Source organism: Daldinia loculata, assembly GCF_022478755.1.
Source record: "Daldinia loculata strain CBS 113971 unplaced genomic scaffold F4817scaffold_14, whole genome shotgun sequence".
Classification (NCBI taxonomy): Eukaryota; Fungi; Ascomycota; class Sordariomycetes; order Xylariales; family Hypoxylaceae; genus Daldinia; species Daldinia loculata.
Genome location: NW_026054868.1, coordinates 499,437 through 524,205, shown reverse-complemented (window position 1 = coordinate 524,205; position 24,769 = coordinate 499,437). Strand labels below are relative to the sequence as shown.

Sequence of the window (24,769 nt, the reverse complement as noted above, 5' to 3'; positions counted from 1 at the left end):
CTACACAGGTACCTAACCTATGTACCTAGGTACATAATGTATGTAACCCAAGCTCCTATTAGAGTTCGCCCGGACATTTTCTCAATTGTGTGCATCTCACGGAATACAGATTTCATCTTCTTCTAATTGATGTTTATTGGATATAGAATAAAAAGAGCCCCGGATCGCCACAACGCGTCTCGGAATAACCAGTCCTAACAGAAACGACATTTATCTTATTTGTCACAAGTCGTTTCGGTGTCTCGCCGGACCGCTTAGGCTTGGCTCATTTGTTTCGGGGGTTAGTTGCACTACATTCCATCGTATCCCCAGGGTTGACTTGACATCTTCTTTGGTGATCGAAGATTCTTTATATAAAATATAAATAGGCTTCTGTCGAGTGTATTGGAAGCTAGGTAGACGCGGCGTTTCCAGAAGTCCGGAAACAATCCGTCAAACTAACTATCCACCAAACTATGTCGACTTCATGCTTTCCTCTCTACCCGAAAATAAATTGACATATTATAGTGAGCCGCTCCTGCGACCAGGTTTATCGTTAACGAGATTCCTAATCGCCTCGTTTCTTTCGTCAGATGGCTCAGATTGGTCTAGGTCCTGCTCTAAAATAAAAAAACCCTGGCCAATTCCTATGTTGAGTGTAACGGTTTGGGTTTCAAATCTAACAACCCTTGACAAGGGGTTGTGATCCACCGTCGTCTTGGGGCGTTCAGCCTTGCGCTTTCACCCAATTACTTGTCTTGCCTTTCGTGAGCTGGTGGAACCAATCGAAGAACCTCGAACATAACCCTGCAAGGTCCATGTTTGAGGATCACAGATACTAGTCTACTATTGCGGAAGGCCAGGATCGTAGATATTGGTGCTGAAGATGGGTCGAGAATAACCCTCGTTCACCCTCGCCTACTGCCGCGTGCTAGCCACGCCCTTTACTTTCTGACTCCAGTCCTGTTCACGTTCTGTTTCTTACTCTCATTTTCGTGTCTTCGCGCCGACTATCACCAGTGTTGACCCTTATGGCGTTGTAGTATACTCGTCCGCGTCAACTATCAGTGTCAATATGCATAATTCGCTTCGTGATTAATATTTTATAATATCTTTTTTGAAATACCCATTGAGTGGGTTATTCGTACATTCCTTTTAAGCGAATACAGCTACACGCTGCCAAAGTCATGGCGACACCAGGAACAACACAGGCCTTATTGGCCGCCTTCTTTTTCGGTATATTGTTTAACGCGGCGTCTGCGGGTTTGGTTTTGTATGCTGTAGGTCATGGTTCAGCAATCTTTCGGGACGGCCTGAGGCTGGTCCTCATACTGTTCCTGACTTCTTCTGCTGCATGGGCTTTGGTCGAGTTTCTGGCTACTATCATCGAGCCGACTGCTGCGTCTATGTGCCAGGTCGCGGTAGTCTTCTCGTCTATTTTCGATCAGATGGCAAGGGTTTTCGTCGAACAGTACTTGGTATGGGCAGCGCGACCGGAGAAGAAATCAATACCGAATATAGTGTCGCAAGTTCTCATTCTTGTCCGGTTCGGCGTCGGCATGGCATTTATCGGATTAACACGGAGCGATTTCAACCCTACCTGTGTGCCTATTTCCAGCGTCCCGCCTATTGCCATTACCATCATCGTATTGGATGCTATTATCCTTGCTCTCATCGCTGTTCAAATTTTATCGAGTGCCTCAACGAGCGGTGTTTCTAGTGATGGACAGGCTCCCCTCGGAAAAAGAAGTGTTACTTTGGTCACAGTTGGGTTGGCAATATGGATAGGGGTAGGTTTTGATATATTACTATACTTATTCAAATGCTAATTGTTTATAGACGAGCGTAGTCCTTCTCCTCGGTGAGAGGGCAACGGATTTGGTACTCAGGACGACGCTACCTGCCGTTGGCCTAGCAATTTTAGTTGGTATGTGTTATAATATAATTTCTTTTCGTCGTATCGTTAACAGTTAGAAGCATTAGTTACTGTGTTCTCAGGATCACTTGTTGCGCCTCGAGGCCCACCCCTGCGACGACCAGATTCTCCAACTACTCGGGATGTTGGTAGAGATAGGGATTTATCGTCTTCGGATTCCGCAGATTATCCCCCGTCCCGATATGAGGATGTCAAAGCCGCAAATACAACAACTATAACAGCCTACGTCTCCCGAAATGGCGCTCTTGGAACTGGTGCGTTTGGTAAGTCGAAGAAAAATATTAAGGGGAAGGCATGGAATAAGGCCACAGCAGGCAAACTCGTAATCTCGAAACCGGTTCTTATCTCACAGGAAGGCATGGAAAACCCTCTTGACAGGATATCAACAGTCGATCTTGCTACAGCTGCTAGAGAGGAAAAAGAGAGGCGTGTCAAGTTACTGCAACGCGAGCCAACTCTCATTGCGCAGCGACCCGCCCCTCAGCCGCCTACTGCTCCGGGACGAGATCAGTCGCTTGCTAGGGAGCTAAGTTTGAAACGTAAAGAGGTTGGGTCATCGTCTTTAGCACAGCTGGAGAGAACCATCTCGACTAAGACGACTAAGACATCGGCGGGGCTATCTGTCGAAGCAAATGCATCTTCTACATCTTCAGAATTATCCCCTGGGACCGAACAGGTAAGGCGGAGATCCCCGAGGTATCCCCCGGCACCACCAATACCAGCAACGTTCCAACCGATTCGACCTGGTGAGCCGGTTCGTATACCCATTCCAAGACCCCGAGACCCATCTCCATCGCCAAAGGAACCAGAGCCAGTAAAAACACCGCTCCAGCGACGTGCCACAACGGGACTTCCGTCGAATCCCAGGGCCCAAGCGATGAAACAAATCGCGAAGGATGCTGAAAACAGCCGGCACGAAACTGTAATGTTCATCAACAACATTATCTATGACGATCCAAATGCCGTCAGCAACATTGTCCAAGGGGCTTCAAAAACACCAATAACTTCCTTAGACTCTGGTGATTCGGTTGTCAACCGTCCGCGCCCGATTCCTAGAAAAGGGGACAATGACCGTCAAGTTTTCCCTGCCGAAGTCTCACTGGCTCAGGGCCATAAACGGTCGAAATCAAGTGGCTCAATTATCGCTAGAAGGTCTATGCTGCGGTCTGTGCCCGGTAGCCCTTCTCAGCTGCCGCCCTTACCGCCGCCGCCCAAAAGCGCCGGTAGTTTATCTCGCCTTGGGCCTATCCACACGAAGAGTATGTCACTCGACGAGAAAATGGATTTGCTATATCCCACACCGCTTAGCGCTCCTTCGGCATCAACCAGAAATAAGCAGAAGTCTATAGTGCCTGATATGCCTCCTTTACCGGCGGCGTACGCGATGAGCACACAAATACCCGATGTCGAGGGTGCTCCCGACCGCGAAGTTCATGATGCTAGGCGGCTATCCAAGACAACTGACAGAAGTTCGACTCGAACCACTAGTATTCTCGGAATCGACGACATTCCACAGCAGGGTGTACAGAAGACTGACAGCTCTCATAATGCAGTTGAAGAGCTGGGTCAGTCCTGGCTGCCGGGAATATCAGCCGGAAAGGAAAGACGACCACATCCGTCTCATGATAAGATGAATCGAAGATCGTCGCCTGCTATTCCAGCGGAGGATCAATCTAACGGGTTATCCTCGAAGGACGAGAGCAAGGGACGAGAGGGATATGCCAGTACTATTTGGGGCTCGGTACACTCTCCTATCGCTGCTGTTAATATCCAGAAATCGCGGCAAAATGCTCATTCGACGTATATTCAGAAAGATACTCACAGCTCCGGAAAACAGAAGGAGCATGACCATCCTTCTAACGTCGTTAGTGGAGGTAGGGTTAGGGACTTCGTCGAAAACAACAAAGCTCTACCAAAGGTACCGACTATCGAGAAAGTTAACACGGGTAGTTTCCATCGTCGGGTCGGCGATGAATGCCCAGCTTTCTCTACTCGGAAGGGCATGGGACGTTTAAGAAAGATGCCTCCGCCAGCGCCTCTGATTCTCAACGGGAGAAGTAACAAAAGAACAGTCCTAGTCCAGCCTGCGGAGCCCTCACCACTAGAGTCACCTGGAGCCGCGTATCAGATGATTCAGGCTCAGCTTCAACGTTTCGAGCAACCGATCCGGGATTCCGTGGATAGTGAAGGACAACGCCTGGCATTGCTAGAGAACCTGGAGCGCGAGATGGGTCTACTTCAAAACAAATGGCAGTCCACACAGAACCTCCTTCAGCGCGATTCCATGTCGAGTATCAAGACTTCTCCGGCGAAGGATTCACGTCCTCCCTCGATGACCGCCGAACGAAGAGTATCACGAAAAACACCCACGCGAATTGGGATTACGCGATCCAAAGACGAAAACAGCATGGGCACACCCTCATATCAGAGCTCCGGAACAAGTTCCGAAAACACTCGCTCTGGTCAGTGGCAAGCCCGTCTCGCCGGTGCTCAGACAGAAGAAATAGAAGGCACACCCGACTTGATTATGAAACACAACAACCTCAATTTTCTATCTGTTTCTAAGGCTGCGCTAGGTAGTCCGAGCCCACCCGATACCGAAGAATCTGAATACGAGAGTGAACTCCCTATGAGCATACAACCACTAGGCCCAAGGCTATCTGCAGCAGTGGCCCAAATTCATGAACTATGGAACCCTCAGTCGCCCGCTCAGCGCCTGGTTAGCACAGGTCTCTGGGCTGGGGTGGTAAAGCAGCCTCAGACGGTCATTGGAAACCTTGAGCTTCCGAGCCTACCACGTTCGGTAAGCAGAAAGACCTGGGCCCCATTGGCTATAGAAAGCTCTCGACTATGGAAAAAGACCACCCAGAGCAACAATACGGCAGTTTATAATGGTCTATGGAAGAAGTATACAGCGTCACAGAATCTAGAATCCAGCCGTGCTGTTACTCGTCCGGTCACTGTTCGCCCGCCTCGGAGAAACAAGCGCGTGTCTCTCCTGCCTGATATTCTAGAGAATCCCGTGCCCTTACCTGACAAGCAGGGAACTTTAGGTCTCTTTCAGTTTCCTTGGGGCGAGAAGAGTGAAAGTGCCAGCATTCAACTTCCACCACCTACCCGTATGTTCGCGGCCATGCCAGGAACTATGACTACGGGGGTCCCAGTCACAAATGCTTTCTCAAACACTAGGTCAAGTCAGCCGGACGCCGAAGAATTCACAACATCCTTCTTTGACGACTATGAAGCCGAGGAAGAGGGTGATAACTTTGATAGCTTCGAAGATTTCGCAGATAGCGATGGCGAGGATTTCGACGAGAACACCCTGTGGGAGATTGCAAGCTTGCTCAGGACTGAGGTACCCTCGAGGGATAGTTTGCTCCTTCTCGCACAACAGGGTTCGCCATCCGTCAATTCTCCTGGATTTGCCGACGACATTATTGATACGATCGTGGATGACTATAATGACGATGGCATGGTCCTAGAGGATCCGATACCGATAGATCAATCCTGTATCTCGACTCCCGACCCTATTCCCTCTAAAACCCTACTGTGGACAGCCCAGCTGAAATCCTCCGAAACTCGTCACACCCTTGGTCTACCTCAGCCAGGTTCGGCAACCTGGGAGAGTTATAGAACAGAACCCATAGGAAAGGTCAAGGCAAACCACCGTATTGAAAATGTTATGTCCATTGAAAGCATCCATCTATGGGAGCCGAGGGCCGAGGGTATCGACCTTAACACTGGGTTACTCTGGAGTGCGTGCAAGTCGGCTCATATCCCTTCGCAAACAACAAAGGTGACTGTACCTACCCAGTCGGCATCGCTATGGGTACTGCCTATTGCCGTTATAGATTCGGAAGCTCAGGGTCTGTTTGATGTCAGCCGCCCAAGGGAGGATTATCGAAGAACCTCAAACGAGCCTGCTGCACTTTTCATGAAGAAGAAGCCTCGCACAGTAAAAATGCCACTGGGGAAGCTGGTATCAAGAGCACTTTGGACAGCTAATGGCCTTGTGGCCCAATTACCACTACTATGGCAAACCCCAGCTACGGTTGCTGTCTCTGAACATGATGGTTTATTTAACATCAACATGGTCAGATCCGACTACCGCAGGACTGATAAGGAGCCCGCCGCTATTTCCGTGGGGAAAACAACCTCCCGTGTGCTAGGGGGGCCGTTGGCAAGCCTTCAAACGAATGATCTCTGGACCAAGGAAAGCGTCTCGGAGCCCACTCGTGGTGCTGAGCTGTTCTTATTCAAGATGTCCGCTATGAAAGCTTCCCAGCCAATTGATAGTGAGGCCACGCCCAAATTTCAGACAGTGTTGTTATGGGAGAAGCCGAAGACAAGCGCAGCGCCAGAGCACGAAGGTCTGTTTGATGCCAGTGCTATAAGATACGATTACCGGAGGACCTCCAAACCCCCAGCTGCCATTGCGATGTCCAAGAAATCTCGTTCGAATAAAGAGCCCTTACCTTCAATCACGACGGCTAGTCTCTGGACTAGAGAGACCCCAGCCCCCATCGTTGAGTGGCCTGTACCTTCAAAGGTTTCATTGCCGAGCCGGACAAATCTATTGTGGGAACAGTCTAACTCATCGGTCCTCATGTCAAACTACGAAGGTTTATTTGATGTGAATGTTGTCAGGATTGATTATCGCAGGACCTCCAAGCTTCCGGCCGCGATCAGCATGACTCGAAGGACTCGCAAGATGGGAGAGTCCCTTACGACCCCCATGAGCACGAGGCTCTGGGAGAAGTCGGTCAAGTCAAGTTACGCTTCTGCCAAGACAATTTCTCTATGGAGTAAGCCCATCGCGCCAGTATCCTTCACATCCGGTCTGTTCCAGCTCGATCCCACTCGCAAGGCCTATCGAACTACTTCCGCAGAACCTGTGGCGCTTCAGATGAGCCGAAAGCCTCGCTTCACCAGCGCGCCTCTTCCGATAATTAAGTCTTCTCGTCTTTGGAGCAACAGTCAGACCACTTCTGTTGAACTGGACTGGATGATCATTTCATCTGTGCGGCCCAGAAGTCCATCCGTCGCTTCTATATCTACAGTGGACTCGTTGCTCGTATCCCCTGTGACAGATTCATCATCAGTTAAGACGAGTACCACAAAGGCATCGTCAGCTAAAAGTACTGGCAGTATCTTGAGTGGCTGGTTTGGCAAAAATAAGGTCTCAAAGACCCCCGAGATGCCTGAGTTACCCTACGAATTTACAGTAAAGAACTTAGATGAGATACCCCAGAAGAAGCCAACACACGCGCCCCTTCGCCAATTACACCGACCTAGCATCGCATGTCGCGCGGACTGGGATAACGCGCTACGAGAAGCTATCTTAAATAGCTACCCTGGTTCTATGGCCGCTTTGAGAGCTTCTTACCCTCAGAACTGGGATAGTGAGCTCCAAGCAGCCGTTAAGGCAAGCCACGTATCACCTAAAATTACCCGTAAAGTTGCGTCCCCTCGGGACTGGTCTAATGCGCTTCATATCGCGATCATTTCTTCCTACCCGGAGATTAGGTTCTCGCGAGGCCAAACCTTACCGTCACAATGGAATGCTGCACTCCAAAAAGCTATTGCTCGAAGCGAAGCAGCTCAGCCCTCTCACCTCGATGTTGCTGTTCGACATCCCGTATTCATGGGCGCCATGGAAACGACAGCAGAGACGATCCACCCGGCGATCGGTCCGAAGACGTTGAAGCGGAAGGAAAGCACCAAGAAGCAGGCAGAGAGCCACACAGCTATCATGTCAACCCCTCTGCTCTGGGAGAAGCCAGTCGAGGGAACAGTTGCTACTGCAAATAGTTTGTGGTCCTCCAAGCTCGTGACTAAGACGGCATCTTACTTCGAAGCCGGGTTCGACACGGTGCGTCACGATCTGCGAAAATTCAATAAGATTACTCAGAGGTCCGCGTTCGATGTTGAGCCTAACTTCAGCGAGCAAGGTATGTGGAGGCGTGGCAACAGTAGTAACCAGGGAAGGGATTGGCTAGAGGATTCGATGAAGAAGCGCTTCACGCGCGTCGAGCTACGGTATTAAGGAAGGGTTTCGAAAGGGTTGATGTCAAGGAACGTTACGTAGGAACCAATATATACCCCTTCATACTGTACAACATCTAATAGCGGAGAGCCGCATCATATCATATCATATCATACCATTCTTTTATCCTCTTTTACAGTCTTTACACTGCATTTTTTTTTTAGCGTTTGGAGGCGTGTATATATCTAACGCAGCGTCACGCTTGACGAAGCCAATATGGCAAATTCGAAAAAGTTTTTGTGTTCAATAGAGTCTTGTGAATAGATGCTATGCTACCTTGCGTCTCCAAACCTAGTGCTTTTCGATTCGAGTGTCGTATTCCTACGAGTAAAGAGTGGAGAGAAACTATGAACTATCGGCATAATTACCAACGAGAGGAAATAATTATTTTACTAACTCGACGCAGCGGCTTATCGACGGGGGATAATCTGTTTACTTGGCTGATCTCGTCAACTTTCACCCGCCAATAAGAAGGGGAGGTTATAACTATGTGTATTCCGTGCAAACTCTCCACTCCTATCTATCGCCAAACTTCTCTCTTAGGATACGAAAAATGGCCAAGTTCGTACATGCGAATGATGAACTCTTCAGGAGCGTAGTGTCATAGTCCAGTTAAGAGTATAAGGAGGCAATTAGATATTTATATGTATATATATACCTAGGTATATATAGGTATTTAAACTGACAATTACTCGAGTTGGGAAATGTAGAATTTACGCTACTGCCCACTGGGATTCGGAGATTGTCCTCCCGTTAGTCAAGGAGGTCCATGAGTTGACATTCAATACGACTATAGCAGCCAAGGATATGTGTATAGTTGAGATATAAGTTACAATACCATAATGAGCAATTCTTTGGTAGCTTTCAATATATTACCTAGGCGTTGAGGTGTCTTGTTGAACACTAACCAACTAGCTAATATGCAGTCTGCCATCTCTCTCTGCTTGTCTCCTTGACAGCAGTTGCGCTGGCTATCGCCAATAATGAAAGCACGCCGCTCTATAAGGATCCATCGGCTGTAGTTGAGGATAGAGTGGCCGATTTACTGTCGCGGATGACTATTGAGGACAAGACAGCTCAGTTAGTCCAGGGGGATTTGAGGAATTGGATCAACAACGGAGATGGCAGTTTAAACCAAACCGGCCTTGCATGGAGCATGAAAGCGAGAGCTGGATCATTCTACGTTGGTATTGCCATACCCTGGAAAATGCTCAGTGATGGCATCAGGGCCGGCCAGAACTATCTCGTCCAGAATACGACCCTCGGTATTCCTGCGTGGGTTCAATCCGAAGGCATTCATGGCTTCTTGATCCCGGACGCTACTATCTTCAACTCACCTATCACCCACGCATGTTCCTTCAACCCATCTCTGGTCGAGAAGATGGCAAGGGCTATTGCCCAGGAAGCTCGCGCTTTAGGGGTTAATCAGATATTCGGGCCTCTCGCCGACTTAGCTCGTGAGCTACGGTTCGGCCGTGTGGAGGAGACGTTCGGAGAGGATGGTTACTTGTAAGTGCGTGTATCAGTGCCATTGGAAATAATATTAAAACTTTTTTAGAACTGGTGAACTAGCTTATGCCTACGTAAAAGGTCTCCAGTCCGGTAACGTCTCAGCTATGGTTAAGCATTTCGTAAGGCCCCCTATCTTGAATTTGGGAGTAGCAAAACCTAATATAGCTAGGCGGCGTTCGCGACCCCAGAGCAGGGTATCAACTGTGCTCCTGTGCATGGGGGCGAAAGAGAATTACGCACTACATACCTCCCTCCCTTCAAGCGATCGATCATCGATGCCGGTGCTTTGTCCGTCATGTCAGCTTACCACAGCTATGATGGAATTCCGGCTGTTGCCGACAGACACACCCTTACCGATATCTTAAGAGGTGAATGGGGTTATAAGTATTTTGTGAGAAACTTCTGGAGGCTGTTTATGTGATACATTCTAATAGAGTCAGGTTATGAGCGATGCAGGAGCCACGGACCGCCTGTGTAAAGATTTCAAGATGTGTAAATCCGATCCTATTGACTCAGAAGCTATAGTCAACTATGTAAGTTTTCCAACCACACTCTTTGACCTGACCTGGAAATCATTCTTAACATCTCCCAGGCACTTCCCGCGGGTAACGATGTTGAAATGGGCGGTGGATCTTTCAACTTCGAGAAAATCCCTGAAATGGTAAACTCGGGAAAGCTGTCCACCGAAGTAGTAGACGAGGCCGTGTCTAGACAACTGCGCGCAAAATTCGAAGCTGGCTTATTCGAGAATCCCTTCCCCGGTGTCTCGGATGAAGACCAGTCCAAATACATCAATACCCCCGAGATAGTCGAGCTTGCGAGAGAGCTCGACGCTGAATCTATTGTCCTGCTGGAATATCATGGCAACGTCCTTCCTCTCAAGAAATATGCAAATATTGCCGTTATCGGACCGATGGCTCACGGTTTCATGAATGTTAGTGGGATAAACCCCTTAAAAATAATGACGATGCGAGTACTAACAATTCTCATAAGTACGGCGACTAGTTATGTCCCCTATAAAGCCCAGTATAGAGGAGTAACACCGCTGGACGGTATCAAGGCAGCGAGCACGGGAAAAGTCACTTATGCGCAGGGTTGTGAGCGCTGGTCGAATGACCAATCTGGCTTTGCCGAAGCCGTGGCCGCAGCAGAAGAGGCCGACGTAGCTGTTGTGGTCGTAGGCACATGGTCGCGCGACCAGGACGGGCTTTGGGGCGGACTAAACGCCACCACTGGCGAACACGTCGACGTCCATAATCTAAATCTCGTCGGCGCTATGCCACACTTAGTTAGAGCTATCATTGACACAGGGAAGCCCACTGTTGTCGTATTCAGTTCAGGCAAGCCCATCACCGAGCCTTGGATATCAGATGCAGCTTCGGCCTTGTTGCAACAGTTCTATCCATCCGAGCAGGGAGGGCACGCCCTAGCAGACGTACTCTTCGGCGATGTAAACCCGTCTGGGAAGCTGTCCGTCTCATTCCCTTATGATATAGGAACCACGCCAATCTATTACGACTATCTGAACTCTGCGCGGGCGTATCCCGACCCCGGTTTCGTCTTCGAGGACGGTTCCATAAAGTTCGGCCACAACTACGTGCTTCAGAGCCCTCTACCGCTTTATGAGGTATTATATAACCCCCCATTTCCAACTTCATTCAGCGAGTGCAATTATATAGTACTTTGTTCTCTAATATTTATCGCTAACACGTCAGATACGAATTTAGTTCGGCTACGGCAAGTCCTACAGTACTTTCACATACTCCCACATGACGCTCTCACAATCCACCGTGTCCCCAATGGACACTATCACAGTATCCATCGACATCACCAACAACTCGACGCGCGACGGCGCCGAGGTAGTTCAATTATACGTCCAGGACTTAGTAGCTAGTGTTGTAGTGCCTAACAAACAGCTTCGAGGCTTCTCCAAGGTCTTCGTACCGGCTAGCGTTACCGAGACGGTGAAAATTGACATTACCGTTGCCGACTTGGGGCTCTGGGATATAGGTATGAAGTATGTTGTTGAGCCCGGCGAGTTTACTGTTCATGTCGGTAGCTCGAGCAACGACCTCAGGACCAAGGCTACGTTTACTGTTGTTTAGGTCGGTAAATACCACTAGCTTGAATTTCATCTATAAACACACTACCTCTGCGAGCTGCTGTTTCTTGACAATATACGAGGCTGTAATCCTATGAGTAATAACGGCTGCAACCGCAATCAAAGAGACTAGGTCAGGTATCAACTCGGTCATATGCTGTAGTATCAACAAGACGTATTCATCATTACCTTATAGCTCGTTATACCTGCATGACCAATGATTATAATTGCATTGCCAACTCCCTAGACAATATCCAGTTACCCTCACGTAAGTGTGAAAGTATTGCTCGTCCCATCAAAAGCCGTGATGGCCCCACCAATCAAAGCCTTGCTATCACCGTAATACTTTGTCCTATACGTCCCTGCTTCAGCATCCGGTTCCGTCTCCCAGCTGACAGTAACCTCGCTGTACCCCAACACGGTGTCGGTCCGCTTCCACGTATATACCAGAGACCAGTCCGAGTCGTCCCGAATCTGCGTCCAAGAGTCTCCATCCTGCTTCTCGATAGCCGTAAACGTGCCATCGAGCCGTAAGTTATTGCGCGGGTTCGCGCCGACGAAGGTCGTGTTAACGACGGCGCCGCGCGCATATTTCTCTGCGGGCTGCGAGACGACGTCGCCGAACGACTTACCCAGCGGCGCGTTGTCCTGCACGACGCCCGTGATGAAACTAAGGCTACTGTTGCGGTTATCCGGTGGCGTCGGCCCGGGGTCTGGCGAGCTCGACGAGCCAGGGGCTAGGTACCGGATATTGCTAACGGTGAGATTTATATACGCGGGAAGCTCCCACTGGCCGAAAAGCGTGCTCGCTCCCTCGTAGCGCTGGATGCCGTACTCCTCCGGCGTAGTTAGGTAATGCGCATAGGTGTTAGCAGGTCCGCCCAGTATAACCTTCGGCTCAGTATCTACGATATCGGCGGCGGCGGCCTTAACAGCGGCGCGCCATCTACGCCCAGCCATGGTAGTAGCTTCGCCAGGGCTTACGATTATGACGAATTGGCCGACTCGGAGCAGCTGGACGTCGATGATATTGGGACTCCATGGGTACGGCTCGGACATCTCGCCTACATCGAGGAGGACAGGCTTGGGATTCTGACAAGCTTGCTGCTGGGGTGATGGCGCGCGGAGTAGGCTCTTGATCACCTCCCAGACGGGGCTGGCGCTCGGCTCACCCGAATCGCCCTGCGTAAAGTCAAAAGCGCCAGGGCCGTCCGACGTCCCGGCGGCGAAGGAATAACCTAGCGCAGCCGGACACGTCTGGACCTCGGTTCCGTTCTCCAACTGAAATTTCCAAAAGCTCATGTCGTGGTAGAAGTGGAAGGCTTTAACCGTCGATCCAACAATAGGGGTGCCGGATGAGCCAAACGAGTCCTGATATGAGATGAGCTGTGACCAGATATTGACGGAGAGGATATTTATCTTACATAGACCGACCTAGCACCATCGTATTGGCGTTTCCCGATCTCGTAGCAACTTGCAATCCCGAGATCGAGCTTATCAAAGAGAGGCCCTCGACCGTGACAGTGTTGTGATTTACCGTCTGCGCAAGTGCTGTTCTCTAAGCTACACTGCTGACCCGATCCATCATCACACCTGATATACATGTTATTACCTCCCATTGCTTTGTTACGAGATAAGGCAGGCTTACCATGCGCCAAGTGTGTTAGGAGTTGTGTCCCCGACATTTGCTTGAGAAAATCCAGCGACAAAACCGCTAGCCGCCGAGTCTTCGCCCTCCATAGCTTTCTCGAACATAACTTCTGCTACCCCCTTGTTATCACCAGCCACATGGGTGCTATTTTGGTAAATCGATGTTCCGTGGACAGGATACCACGTCAGAATACCAACGTTTTTGCCGTCAGACGCCCGTTGGAACTTGAGGACGGTCATTTCTTTATCAACATCGTCCTCATATTGAGCTCGTTCCTCGGCAGGGTTAGCTAAGTAAGCGTATATACTCCGACTAAGGTTGCCATCTGTAATATTCACCGCCCCTATTGATATTATTAGAAGTGTCCTACGTAGCAAGTATTTTATCCATACCGAAGTCGAGGTATCCCTAAGCATAAAATATTAGTACTAGATCTTAGTCTTGCTCATTTCTTTGCCTACCTCAGTCAAAGATTCGTGGGCTCTCTTGATCGACAAGACAGCGCCATCAACGATGGCTTGATAACTCTGCTCATCGAAGCCTAAACTGGTTACCTGCGGTAGCAGATAGTTAAACCATGCACCAGGTCCGGAATGGGCGTGCGTCCCTGTCACCGCGACGTTGCCCTTCCCATACACGGCGAAGTCATCACCAAGCGCAGCGAGGCCATCTAGGATACCGAAGCGCACAGCCGTATCACCAGATTGCGTGTCAAGAACCAAGTATGCGAATCGATCATCAGGATTATTAACATCTCCGATTATAAACGCTCGCGAGTAGATACGCTGTCGGAGCCCGGTACCGGTTTGGGAGAGGTCGGCGTAACCAGCGAAGTTGATTTCCACCACAGGCCCAGTTATGTCGGCTTTCCCAACTCCAATCAGATATTTGTCTCCCTTTCCGTCTGCCCTAGTCTTGGATTCCCACGGAGTCTTCGTACCGGCCGCGTGTGAGCTTGCCGTATGCCGAAACCCGAAACTGTGTTGCCGTGGTGCAGAGCCGAACTTTGTTGCGAGGAATGTCCCCAGGATAAAAATGGAAAATACGGACAGGAAGGCCAGTACTGGTCTCCCTGATGTTCGGCGGCTAGAGGCATATGTTGGAGCCATGGCTGCGAATTTTGGTGTTTGGCTACTTCTATGGCCAACCGCTCCTATTTCCAAGCAACAAAGTTCAACCTCATAACTCTCGTCCTATCTCTCTGTTGCCGACCTAGTTGCTTTTATTCATTGACCAAAAAGGAAAGAGACACGAGACAGCTTTTAGAACATGTCTAGCCTCGGTTCCTTTCCCCGTCCAGGATGCAACGTCAACAGAGATAGCAACGTAGATATGCGTACAAACAAGAAGACAGACCTGGAAACAGACCAACCATGTTGAACAACTTCCCAATGGAAACCTTGTAATGGGCCCTGCATCTGCATCCGGCTACCTACCGTAGATGCCGGGCAGATGAGGGCCATATACTGTACTAGTGCATGTATAACTGCATGTATAACCAAGCGCGGTGTGTGACATCATGAGCTGAAATGGAGGGCAATGGGACATAACAGGGACACACAACATCACATGCGTCCCAGGTAGTAGTTAGTGATGGCAAGGCACACGATTGGATCGGGGTTAATCTCAATAGCGGCTCTCAGGCCTCCCCGCCAAGCGAATATACATATGTATTCTACATGGATGGTAGATAGGAGGATAAGGCAGGTCACTAGAGAAATGCGCGGGGTTAAACTAGGTATCAGATAATGAGTTAGACTATGGCATTTCCCATAGGTATCTGCTAGTACTATTTCGAGATTCCCCTTGTTCGTTTCCTTGGCCAATGATGATCTTATCCCGGAAGGTATCTGAAAGTAAATAAATTGTATCTGCAGGTCCCCTCGCTCTGGTGGCCACTTATTGGATATCCGGGCGGAGGCTATGTCGGCTCTCATTTATCCAAATCTTAGCCATGCCAGAAGTAATCCTGTATTTTCCACTAAAGCAATAAAAGACCGGACGCAACTTTACATAAGGCTTCGCCGAAGGATTTCTTATTGGATGGTTCATACTGAAGATAGCTTACCATTGACAGTCTCGAAATAGGAAGCTCTGGAGCACTACTTTCGATGGTTTTTGCATAGTAGTACGTCTTCCACTACACCCATGGAGAAAAGTCATAGAGAAAATATAGATAAGCTTTGCGGGGATTCTAACTACCCCAACATGGACATTGTTAATTCGTCTGGTGACTCGGCGTTAATGAAATTGTGAGACATATAAATACCTGTTTATACCACAACCGTCGATGGCTTCGACTAGGCTACCGATGTGAAGGTGTGTAAGTGTTGCAGGTAAACCACAGTAACTGACATCTTGAAAGTACCTACTAGGCAATGTATGTAAAACACCAAGAAGGATATTGATGAATCTTTTCGGAAGCCAATACACAATAAACATATATCTTTATTTGGGTATCTAACGTCTATAATAACGTATGCTATATATATACATGTCTGAGTCTTATGCTGTAAAACAATTACCGTAGAGGCAAGTATAGAAGCGCCGCCTTAACAGGTAGAATCAAACTCAATCTACTTGGTCATATCTGGTAAGTGGTCTAGCCTCTTCTACGTCGTCGCATTTGTTGTTAATTCTCTAGCATAACTCCTCGATTTATCCCAGCCCAATGATACAATTTTCGCAAAAAGACCATTCATTTAAGTCCGAGTACTACAGTGCAATACCTTTACACGCCTACCGTTCTACTTAAAGACGTCAACTTACGCCCCGACGCTAGCTACTCGTTGCTGGTGTTCGGGTTGGGGTGTTAATCTTCTCGAAATATCGGGTATTCCGACACGATCCGCCATTCGGTCCGGTACGAGATCCGGAGACACTGATCGGATAGGGTACTCGGTAGCCGGCGTTGCAAGCAAGAGACGAGATGTCATGGGTTGAGGTGCCAGAATGGTGGGGGACTGGACCTCTTCGATCACGGTCTTGGGAACCGGTCCCGGCCCTGTTCGAATGCTCGAGGGTAGAATTTGCTCGAATCCTTGTTGTCTTGCAACTTGCTCGATACTCTTGAAATACTGCGGCAGTGCTTAGCTAACGGGTTGTAGATTGCGTCTCTCGGGTATGCTTGCTTACCTTAACAGTCTTAACTTGTAGTTCTAATGTGGCATCCTCATCGCAAACTATCATAGGGTGAGGATGTAACTGGAGACTCGAAAGGGTCCACATGTGATTGACACCCTGCTCGATGCATTTTTGCAAAGCGAGAGCCTTGCGAGCACCGAGGATAATGACGACGACCTCTCGGGCCTCGAGAACAGTCTGGACACCAACTGTTAAGGCCATCTTAGGGACCTTGGCGATGTCGTTGCCAAAGAAACGGGAATTGGCAAGAATAGTATCGTAGGCTAGTGTCTTGACACGAGTTCTTGAGGCTAAACTAGAGCCCGGTTCGTTGAAGGCAATGTGTCCATCTTCCCCGATTCCGCCCAAGAACAAGTCAATGCCTCCGACACGCTTGATCTTGGCCTCGTACTCAACACATTCTGCCTCGAGATTCGGCGCGTTACCGTTGAGGATGTTGACATTATTTGGGTTCACGTTGACGTGAGAGAAGAAATGTTTCCACATGAATGAGTGGTAACTCTCTGGGTGGTCTCGAGGAATGCCGACGTACTCGTCCTATTTTGAGGACATTTAGCACATTAGATATTTGGAGAATGGACGAGGTTATTTCATACCATATTGAAGGTAACAACATTTTCGAAGGAGATCTAATACATTCTAGTCAGCCCCTGCTCGGATATCCTAAGCTAGATATTACCTACGTTTCCGGCCTTGTACTGCTCGACTAATATCTTGTATACACCAAGAGGACTCGAACCGGTAGGGAGGCCAAGCACGAAAGGATGTGAGGGTGTGGGATTGAAGTGTCGGATTCTGTTCATGATGTAATCAGCTACATAGGAGCTAGCAGTGTCCGAGTCGTCGCGGATGATAAGCCTCATTTTGAGAGATATTGAAACCGAAAAATTATGTTATAGATGATGTGATAGCTAGTAAGAGCTGAGGCTGGAGTGGGGAGACGCAGTCGTAGTTTTTGCAAACCTTTCCAAGGAAATAGGAAGAGATGAAAGCATTGAGTAGTACAGTTTTTACATTCATTATGAGCAACAGCCTCATAGTGGCAAAGGCCCACGATGGGAAAGGCCTCAGCGGGATAGCATCGGACCCTACGGTCGGTGATGGAACGTTGGCCCGGATTGGCCCGTTCTCCACCGTGACGATAGCGAACTTGCGCTTGTGACTAGGGAGGCTCGTTGAACGTTGTAGTAACCTGTCCATCAACTGTTTTAGGTCATGTGGTGCTCCGGACCATCTGGTTGGTTGCTTCGGACACTGTGAGTCGCAAGTCCTGACCAACCATAATGTCGATATCTTAGTTTGATAGACAAGACATTGCATACATGATGGCCTACATACTACATCCCTGGAGATCTTGTCTTCGCATAGCGATCGCGAAAAGGGGGTATTGTAAGAAAGCATGATAATGCTGGTAAGCCGAACAGCTACCAAAGAGGAAGTCTTTTTTGACGAGCCTCTGACACCCGAGCTAATGTAATTTCGACATCATATTCCCGGGTAGTGGGGGCCACAAAGCCAAGCCAGGAGGGATTGGTCTCTGTTCGTTCTCTTCAGCCTTAGGTCAACGGCATCGAGCGACGAATATGTATAGCATTTATTTTCTTTTAATATTTTTTTCCCCATGAGAGCCGCAGAGCTGGATTAGGGAAAATCAAAATATCTAGCCTAGCCAAGCAGAGCACTACCGAGAACACATTTAATCTTTTCCTAGGACATTACCGGCTAAGTTTGAAGGAATTGAAAAATAGATGAATCTAGGAGACGAATTTGCGTGATTCGCTCGAGGAAGATGGGAAACCCCTGTAAGGGTAGACCATTGGTAGACCATTGGGCGTCTCTCTCTCAGCCACACCCGTGGGTTTATACTAACCTACTATGTAAGTGCCTAAGTGCCTTATTCGTAGGGTTTAGGGACTTGCACACAGAAGTACGGAATATAATAGGGATAATAGGGAGAAAGCTGTGCAAGTTAGACGGCTCGGTATCATGCAAGCGCCATGTGGCTCGTGCATGGGAGAGCGATCCTTGCTCCTTTAAATATGGATCATTAATTCACTAATTCACTAATTGGGAACTTGGACCTGGAAGGCTGGAAGGTTAGGAAAGTTCACAACAGAATTCTAGAGCCTACAACGTTACATCTAGAAATATTGACCCAAAATGGCAGATATGCACAACAACAACAACCACCACCACCAAGGTGAGACAGTGTGTACCGTTATGGTTCCTCATCCTCTTCCTCTGTATCGTCTCCTTCCTGTCCTTCCTGATCTCGTCTGCCCATTGGTTGCACTGTTCGAGCCTAGACCCTGGTCATATTCCGTTCTGCGCTGAAGCATCCTACCTACTTACTCTCTTACTCTCTTACTATCGTTGTTCGTTGCTCGTTGTTACCTATCACAGAAAAACCCACACCAGCCCAGCCCAGCCTAGCCCGGCACCAGCCATTCCTATCTATCTACTACTTAGTATAGTATGTATATAGTATGTTATGTGCGTGCGCGCTCGTTGCTTCGACTAGTATTATAGCTGCTACGTGAGTACCACCAAGCTAGGCAAGCAGAAGTAACCCGCAATATCACCAAGATCCCCAAATATCACACCAGCATCTCAAAGTCACCTGCCCAGTCTAGGACAAAGTGGCGCTAGATCTGTCTGCGGTCCACTTTCTTAGAATCCCGTCCCGCCCTATCCCATATCGCCGGGGCGTCTACTGCTGCTATTATCGTCCTTAGTTATTGTCCATGTTTATGTTGTTGTTGTATCATTCTTCCTTTTCGTGTTGGGTGGTAGCAGGACCCTACGACTTTCTTTACAAGCATACCTAGAGCTACGTTCAATCAGGGGTGTGTGTGTTTTAAGGTTGAGTCCCTCTTAGCTCACTTCATGTGTCTATCTCGACATACTACATACTCCCGTCTCGAGCGTAACCATTATTTCCTCGTATCAGTCTCTGTTAAGGTTTAGCTGCCATTCGCTACTATTGTACCCGTTCGTTCGTGCTGTAACCCATTGGGTCTTACCAGAACCCCCCCCCGTACTCTCAAACCCAGTGTCTTGGCCCTTTATTCTTTACTTTCCCCTGGCATCGTACATTACTAGATCCAACCAACGGCGTCACCTCGTGAACTTCGAATTTGACCGGCAGGTTTCATTTCTGCCGCTCTAGCCTTTTCCCGCCTATACGAGCCCTGACGCGGCCCTAAGGAAACATTTCACTCTCTTGTCTCTAATTGCCTGTTTCTACTGGAACATGACGAATGCTGCTTGAAGGCGAGACCGACATCTCGTCTTTGGATATCAGCTGCCTTTTTTTCTTTTTCCACCACGCCCGCCCATGTTACCTTCATGACTTATATTTATCCCCAACTAGATCCGCAAACCCGTACGTTGTCATGCAGCCACTCACTTCTGCAATGACTACGTTAAAAAAATCGCTATTAGCGGCTCTGAAGTCGTTGCTGCGCGGGAGGTCCTTCTTACAGGCCCTCCTTGCGTTTTGGGTCAGCCCAAGGGCTTTGAAGGAACACAATGTCGACGGAAAGATATACCCGTCGAGGACTCTCGAGCAATTCTTAGAGGAGGCGGAGAAGCTCTTTTTAGGTCCTATTGATGGGGACGGACTGAGCAGGTATTCGTCAGACCTCAAGCGTCAGTTTCGGGAACGGTTGCATACCCATGCGGAATGCATGCTTCCGTCGTTCAACCACCTGCTTCCGACTGGAAAAGAACGAGGCCAATATCTTGCTCTCGATGTCGGAGGCTCGACGCTAAGGGTTGCGCTGGTGGAACTAAGGGGCCGTGAAACAACTGGGAGGGAGAGCGAGATTGTTCGGATGGTTAGCTTCAAGATTACACCAGAAGTTAAGAAGCTCGAGGGAATGAGTTTCTTCGACTGGATGGCAGCTCGGATCTACGAGGTCATCCAAAAAGACATCTCACATGATCGGGACGTAATACCAATGGGCCTCGCCTGGAGTTTCCCCGTAGAGTACGTATACCTTTCTCAGTCTCGATATATACTAGTGCTAACAATTCGCTATAAGACAAGTATCAATGGGCGGTGGCCTTCTGCTTGGCATGGGTAAAGGTTTTCTAGCTACTAGTGGCCTGCTTGGCCAGGACTTAGGCGAGATCATCAAATTTGCCTGTAAGAAGCGAGGCCTTAATGTTCAACTTGAAGCAATCGTAAATGACAGCACGGCAACGTTGTTATCTCAGGCCTACGTCTACGCCTCGACGCGGTTCGGCCTGATCCTAGGAACCGGCACTAACATCGCAGTCCACCTGCCGGTGTCGGCGTTCAGCCGGTCTAAATACGGCAAACGCCCAGACAGTTGGTTCGAGTCAGCCAGCCACATTATCGTGAACACGGAACTAGGAATGTTCGGGAAGGATATCCTACCCTTAACACGGTGGGACAAACTCCTAAGCGCTGCCCACCCGCGACCCGAATTTCAGCCACTCGAGCACTTACTCAGCGGCTACTACCTCGGAGAGATTTGTCGGCTCGCTATAGTCGAAGCCGTCGAGACTGTCGGACTACTAGGTGGTCAGTTACCACCATCCCTAGAGAAGCCGTACTCGCTGGACACAGAATTACTGTCAAAGATCGAAGAGTAAGTCCCACGTGGCAGACCTGGTTAATATGTGAGGCCAAACTAACACATACACTTAGGGATACGTCACCCACTCTCGAAAAGGCCATATCACAATTTACAACACATCATCCCTCCACCACATCGCCTACCCTCTCCGACATAACCGCAATCCGCACCCTTGCAACATATATATCACGACGATCCGCCGCCCTCCTAGCTGCGTCCGTGTTCTCGCTCTGGGAGCTACGACACGAGACGGAAGCCGAACTCGCCGCGGCATCCCCTAAACCCACACCCTCGAACGATAGCGCCGTAGCCCTACCGTCGCCTTCCCTCGATGAGGAGTTGAAGGAGGTCGAGGTCAGCACAAAAGTGGCTTTCAACGGCTCCGTCATCGAGCACTACCCGCAGTACCGCGCCACGTGCCAACGGTACATCGACGATCTAGTCTCGCACAGCGAGCACGTCGGGTCCGTGGACCTGGTCCCGACAGTTGAAAGTTCCATCATTGGAGCCGCGGTTGCGCTCGCGTGTGCCACGGCCGTCGAGGCATAATAATTGGAAACCCCAATGGTAATACCAAAATCATCTATACTGTAAATATTGCATCTACATGTTTTTGTTTTCATGTCCCGTTTTCTCCAAAAACGCCTGTCCATGCATTCTACCCGGGGAAGAAACAAGAGGGGGGAGCACAGAGTACTTGGACTGTCTAGCCATCACTGGGAGGGGCGGCATGTGGTGTTTGGGTTGGTCAAGCGAGCGATCAAGTAAATAAGCAAATGGGTTTTTGAGGCGGGTATATCAGAAGGCGTTTACGGCTACATAGCATAATTGAGAGATATCATCGCCCGCAAACGAATCATGACGTGTATTGGCCGGATGTATAATAGTTGATATGATATGTGGCTAGCTACTTGAAGCGGCTAACAACTAGCAGCGCATCAAAACAATAAGTCACTGTAAAATACTCAAAAGAACTAAATCTATATTCCTCTAGTATAGTCTAGACCAATTACCTAGGTATGGCAACTAATATCTCTTTATCTTATAAATCCCCACACAAGCCTACGAACGAGGTAAGCGCATGATGAGTATATCATCAAAGGGGTATATTGTTGAAGCTAATTTTGTATGCTCGGCTGGTATCCCTTAGAGAGCCAAAGAGGGCAGTAAATAAAACACGATGACTCCGGTAGTCCCCGCTATACTACATACATGTATTGAAGCATGGTATTTTGGAACGAATATACGCTCATAGTACAGGTGAGGTAATCCCTCAAAACAAAAAAACGCCCAAATGCGTCATGCCGTAATCGTCAGAGCGCTTCGCTTGGTTACCCCGATCAGAATGCCGTTGCTCACTCCAAACTGTTGTTTGCTGCTAAATAATTTTTTTAGTCATCCATCTACATTCTTGCTCAAAGAGGGAGCAAATCTTCTTTTGGTTATTCTGCCGAGAAATATCTCTTGGACTTATTCCTGATCTGCTGCGCCTTGATTTCTTGTGGCACCGCGATGTGGTGAACTATATGAGGCCGGTATACAGTGTCCACTAGAGGTGTCCTGTATAGAACTATTAGCACCCATTTTTTTGGTGAAAAGGGGGAAGGTGGTTGGGCTGTGGTATTTACCAATCATCTACGCTTAGTGGGAAATATTCGTATAATTCCTCCTCCTCTTCTATCGGGCTACCGGCGGCGCCATGGCTTGTGGACGTCCGGTGCAGCCTCGGGCTGGTGAGTGAGTCCGAGGTAGAGCGATTATTTGGGCTTCGTTCGTCCTCGGATAGAGATAGACTGATCGGTACGGATGGGGCTGGTGGATTGTTTTTCGTATGGCTGCCTAGCGCATGCATCTTACCCAGTTCCTTGCCCCAAGACGGAACGGGAGGTCGGTTTATGTTTGGAGAGAGTGCCATCTTCTTGGCTGGATGCGCCTGGGAATTTGCTTGCCCACCGTATGCAGGCGTTGAAGGGGTCCCCCAGGAGGGCGTAGGCGTCGTATTACCTAGAGACGACGACGAATAGTTAGGTAATCCGTGCGAGGAATCTGTCCGCTCTATCTTTAAGTTCGATGCTGTACTTGCGTCGCTATGAGTTCGGGCTCGATCCCCATTACTAGGAGCCTTTTTGTCGCCGGTAAGAGGTACGTCTTTTCTGCTATCGAAATTTCGCGGGCTGCGCCCTCGCACAATGACCGGGCCGCTTTGGATTTCTGCAATTTTCATAAGCTCTCCACCTGTCTTCATCTTTCCCAAGAGACTAATCTGCACCACATAATGCTGCTGTAGTCCTTTTCTTCGGCCATTGTTTGCCGTTGCGCTCTTGAATTGTAAGCGCTTCCAGGAGACCGGTATGCTGACCCGGTGACCGTCGACTTCCTGGCCGCCGGTCAGGTCGAGAGCAATTTTCGGCGGAGCGCTGGCCACTTTGGTTTCTTGCCCTTCGCCCAACGCCGGATTGCTGCTTTTCCACGGGATAGAAATAATCTCGGTGGACTTGCCCTCGATGCTCTCCTTGGCGGATATCGAAGCGAAGAATTCTATAATAGGTATAGCACGGCCTTGCTCATTTACGACCTGCGTGCAATGGCGCGGCATGGTTATCTGTCCCGAACACTGCCATAGGTTCCGTCGGTAACACGTCAGCTCCAGAGGCCGACCGCTTGAGTCGCCGCCGAACACATCTTCGGCAACGAAGAACATGCCATATAGCTCCGCCGACATGGATACTTCGGAATATGCGCCTAACGCATCATCCAGGGGGGTAGCTTTCGCGGCCGTCGCGGAGAAGCTAAGAAGCTTGTCATCCGGCTGCTGCGGAGATGACCCTTCATCGTGGAAGTCTTCGGTATGCGGCGCGGCCTCGTATGGTTTCGAGTAGTTGAAGGGATCTTCGAACGTTGTAGAGAAGGTTTCGAAGTCGTAAGAGGGAGTAAAAGGTAAAGGAGGTAAATTGCCATTGACGTTTTCGCTACTTGGATCTTAGCATTGCTACTTATACGAGCTACTTATATCCTGCATTTACAACGACCATCGCCCACACGGACACATATATCATCGTGGCAGCGGTAAGATGTACCACCAGGTTTGACTTACAGCATCGACTCATCAAAGTTGAGATCAGGTTCGAAAGGCTCGATGCCTAGGCCGGACCCTGACATGGCATTTAATCCCATGGCGGCGTCTCCTGGACTGGCGCCTGACTGCAGCGCCGGCATGGAGTTGAAAGTTGCCATCGCATCGTAAAGGGCTAATACCCTTTGCGGCCGGAGGTTGTGCTTACGCTCGTGCTTATGCTGAGGCTGGCGTAGACCTGATTACCGAATCGGACGGTGCTAAAAAGTGGGAGGACACGAGGATTAGCATTCACCGTCGCCGGAGCAAGTGGAGTGGTCGCAATGTCAAGGTGTAAAGTTATTAGCGACCTGGTAGATGTTGGAGTTAGGACGTTAGGACGTTAGGACGTTAGAACAATGTACTTCAATGTGATATCACTACGACGGAGAGAGCGCAGCGGAGGCGGAGGCGCGAAACAGTCAATTAGGTGATAGCTTTGAGCCAAGAACCAAGGGGGTGGAGGTGGCTGGTCTGTTCACGACCAGGTTCAAGTTAAAAGCTATCCCGTTAGGTACAAGCACAAGCGTGCTTGGTGCTTGGTGCTTGGTGCTTGGTGCTTGGTGCCCTTGGTGTAGTACTGGGCAAAGCTCTGGGGTAAAATAGACCGGATGATACTTAAATGGGGCTCGATAGGGGTTTTCGGGATCTCTAATAGTGCTAAACGTGCTAGACCGTTAA

At 49.2% G+C, this 24,769-nt stretch overlaps 6 protein-coding genes across 6 annotated transcripts; 3 read left to right on the top strand and 3 right to left on the bottom strand.

Annotated features, from left to right (window-relative positions):
- Nucleotides 1-802: 802 nt before the first annotated feature.
- Nucleotides 803-8,213, top strand: F4817DRAFT_52147 (uncharacterized protein). The gene is made up of 3 exons (XM_049307577.1): nucleotides 803-1,769; nucleotides 1,819-1,906; nucleotides 1,957-8,213. Exons 1-3 carry the CDS (start codon nucleotides 1,167-1,169, stop codon nucleotides 7,959-7,961), a joined length of 6,696 nt encoding a protein of 2,231 aa, XP_049160787.1. The 5' UTR covers nucleotides 803-1,166; the 3' UTR covers nucleotides 7,962-8,213.
- Nucleotides 8,214-8,881: 668 nt separating this feature from the next.
- On the top strand, nucleotides 8,882-11,723 carry F4817DRAFT_364103 (glycoside hydrolase family 3 protein; the record flags this gene model as incomplete). The annotated part of the gene is made up of 8 exons (XM_049306713.1): nucleotides 8,882-8,907; nucleotides 8,952-9,470; nucleotides 9,520-9,592; nucleotides 9,643-9,864; nucleotides 9,908-10,006; nucleotides 10,066-10,407; nucleotides 10,501-11,100; nucleotides 11,201-11,723. The coding sequence occupies 8 exons, from the start codon at nucleotides 8,882-8,884 to the stop codon at nucleotides 11,576-11,578; spliced, it is 2,259 nt and encodes a 752-aa protein (XP_049160786.1). The 3' UTR covers nucleotides 11,579-11,723.
- F4817DRAFT_332718 (Neutral/alkaline nonlysosomal ceramidase) lies at nucleotides 11,570-14,900 on the bottom strand. Its single transcript, XM_049302681.1, has 5 exons — nucleotides 13,687-14,900; nucleotides 13,618-13,633; nucleotides 13,223-13,568; nucleotides 12,999-13,167; nucleotides 11,570-12,945 (listed from the first exon to the last, which is right to left on the bottom strand). The coding sequence occupies exons 1-5, from the start codon at nucleotides 14,332-14,334 to the stop codon at nucleotides 11,839-11,841; spliced, it is 2,286 nt and encodes a 761-aa protein (XP_049160785.1). The 5' UTR covers nucleotides 14,335-14,900; the 3' UTR covers nucleotides 11,570-11,838.
- Nucleotides 14,901-15,654: 754 nt separating this feature from the next.
- F4817DRAFT_332714 (glucosamine-6-phosphate isomerase) lies at nucleotides 15,655-17,854 on the bottom strand. Its single transcript, XM_049302680.1, has 4 exons — nucleotides 17,053-17,854; nucleotides 16,966-16,998; nucleotides 16,361-16,906; nucleotides 15,655-16,302 (listed from the first exon to the last, which is right to left on the bottom strand). The coding sequence occupies exons 1-4, from the start codon at nucleotides 17,230-17,232 to the stop codon at nucleotides 15,991-15,993; spliced, it is 1,071 nt and encodes a 356-aa protein (XP_049160784.1). The 5' UTR covers nucleotides 17,233-17,854; the 3' UTR covers nucleotides 15,655-15,990.
- A 1,910-nt stretch (nucleotides 17,855-19,764) lies between these two features.
- Nucleotides 19,765-21,525, top strand: F4817DRAFT_357718 (hexokinase; the record flags this gene model as incomplete). The annotated part of the gene is made up of 3 exons (XM_049305949.1): nucleotides 19,765-20,360; nucleotides 20,416-20,988; nucleotides 21,048-21,525. 3 exons carry the CDS (start codon nucleotides 19,765-19,767, stop codon nucleotides 21,523-21,525), a joined length of 1,647 nt encoding a protein of 548 aa, XP_049160783.1.
- An 893-nt stretch (nucleotides 21,526-22,418) lies between these two features.
- F4817DRAFT_314343 (p53-like transcription factor) lies at nucleotides 22,419-24,210 on the bottom strand (the record flags this gene model as incomplete). The annotated part of the gene is made up of 3 exons (XM_049300384.1): nucleotides 22,419-22,536; nucleotides 22,605-23,945; nucleotides 24,071-24,210. 3 exons carry the CDS (start codon nucleotides 24,208-24,210, stop codon nucleotides 22,419-22,421), a joined length of 1,599 nt encoding a protein of 532 aa, XP_049160782.1.
- Between the last annotated feature and the right edge of the window lie 559 nt (nucleotides 24,211-24,769).

Bases quoted from the DNA above. Each gene is read 5' to 3' on its own strand.
- F4817DRAFT_332718 (XM_049302681.1), bottom strand. From the start codon at position 14,334: ATGGCTCCAACATATGCCTCTAGCCGCCGAACATCAGGGAGACCAGTA. The intron at 13,168-13,222 runs GTAAGCCTGCCT...CATGTATATCAG, and splicing joins CCTAACACACTTGGCGCATG to GTGTGATGATGGATCGGGTC. The intron at 12,946-12,998 runs GTAAGATAAATA...ATCTCATATCAG, and splicing joins ATGGTGCTAGGTCGGTCTAT to GACTCGTTTGGCTCATCCGG.
- F4817DRAFT_52147 (XM_049307577.1), top strand. From the start codon at position 1,167: ATGGCGACACCAGGAACAACACAGGCCTTATTGGCCGCCTTCTTTTTC. The intron at 1,770-1,818 runs GTAGGTTTTGAT...AATTGTTTATAG, and splicing joins GGTTGGCAATATGGATAGGG to ACGAGCGTAGTCCTTCTCCT. The intron at 1,907-1,956 runs GTATGTGTTATA...AACAGTTAGAAG, and splicing joins TGGCCTAGCAATTTTAGTTG to CATTAGTTACTGTGTTCTCA.
- F4817DRAFT_332714 (XM_049302680.1), bottom strand. From the start codon at position 17,232: ATGAGGCTTATCATCCGCGACGACTCGGACACTGCTAGCTCCTATGTA. The intron at 16,999-17,052 runs GTAGGTAATATC...AGAATGTATTAG, and splicing joins AGCAGTACAAGGCCGGAAAC to ATCTCCTTCGAAAATGTTGT. The intron at 16,907-16,965 runs GTATGAAATAAC...TCCTCAAAATAG, and splicing joins ATGTTGTTACCTTCAATATG to GACGAGTACGTCGGCATTCC.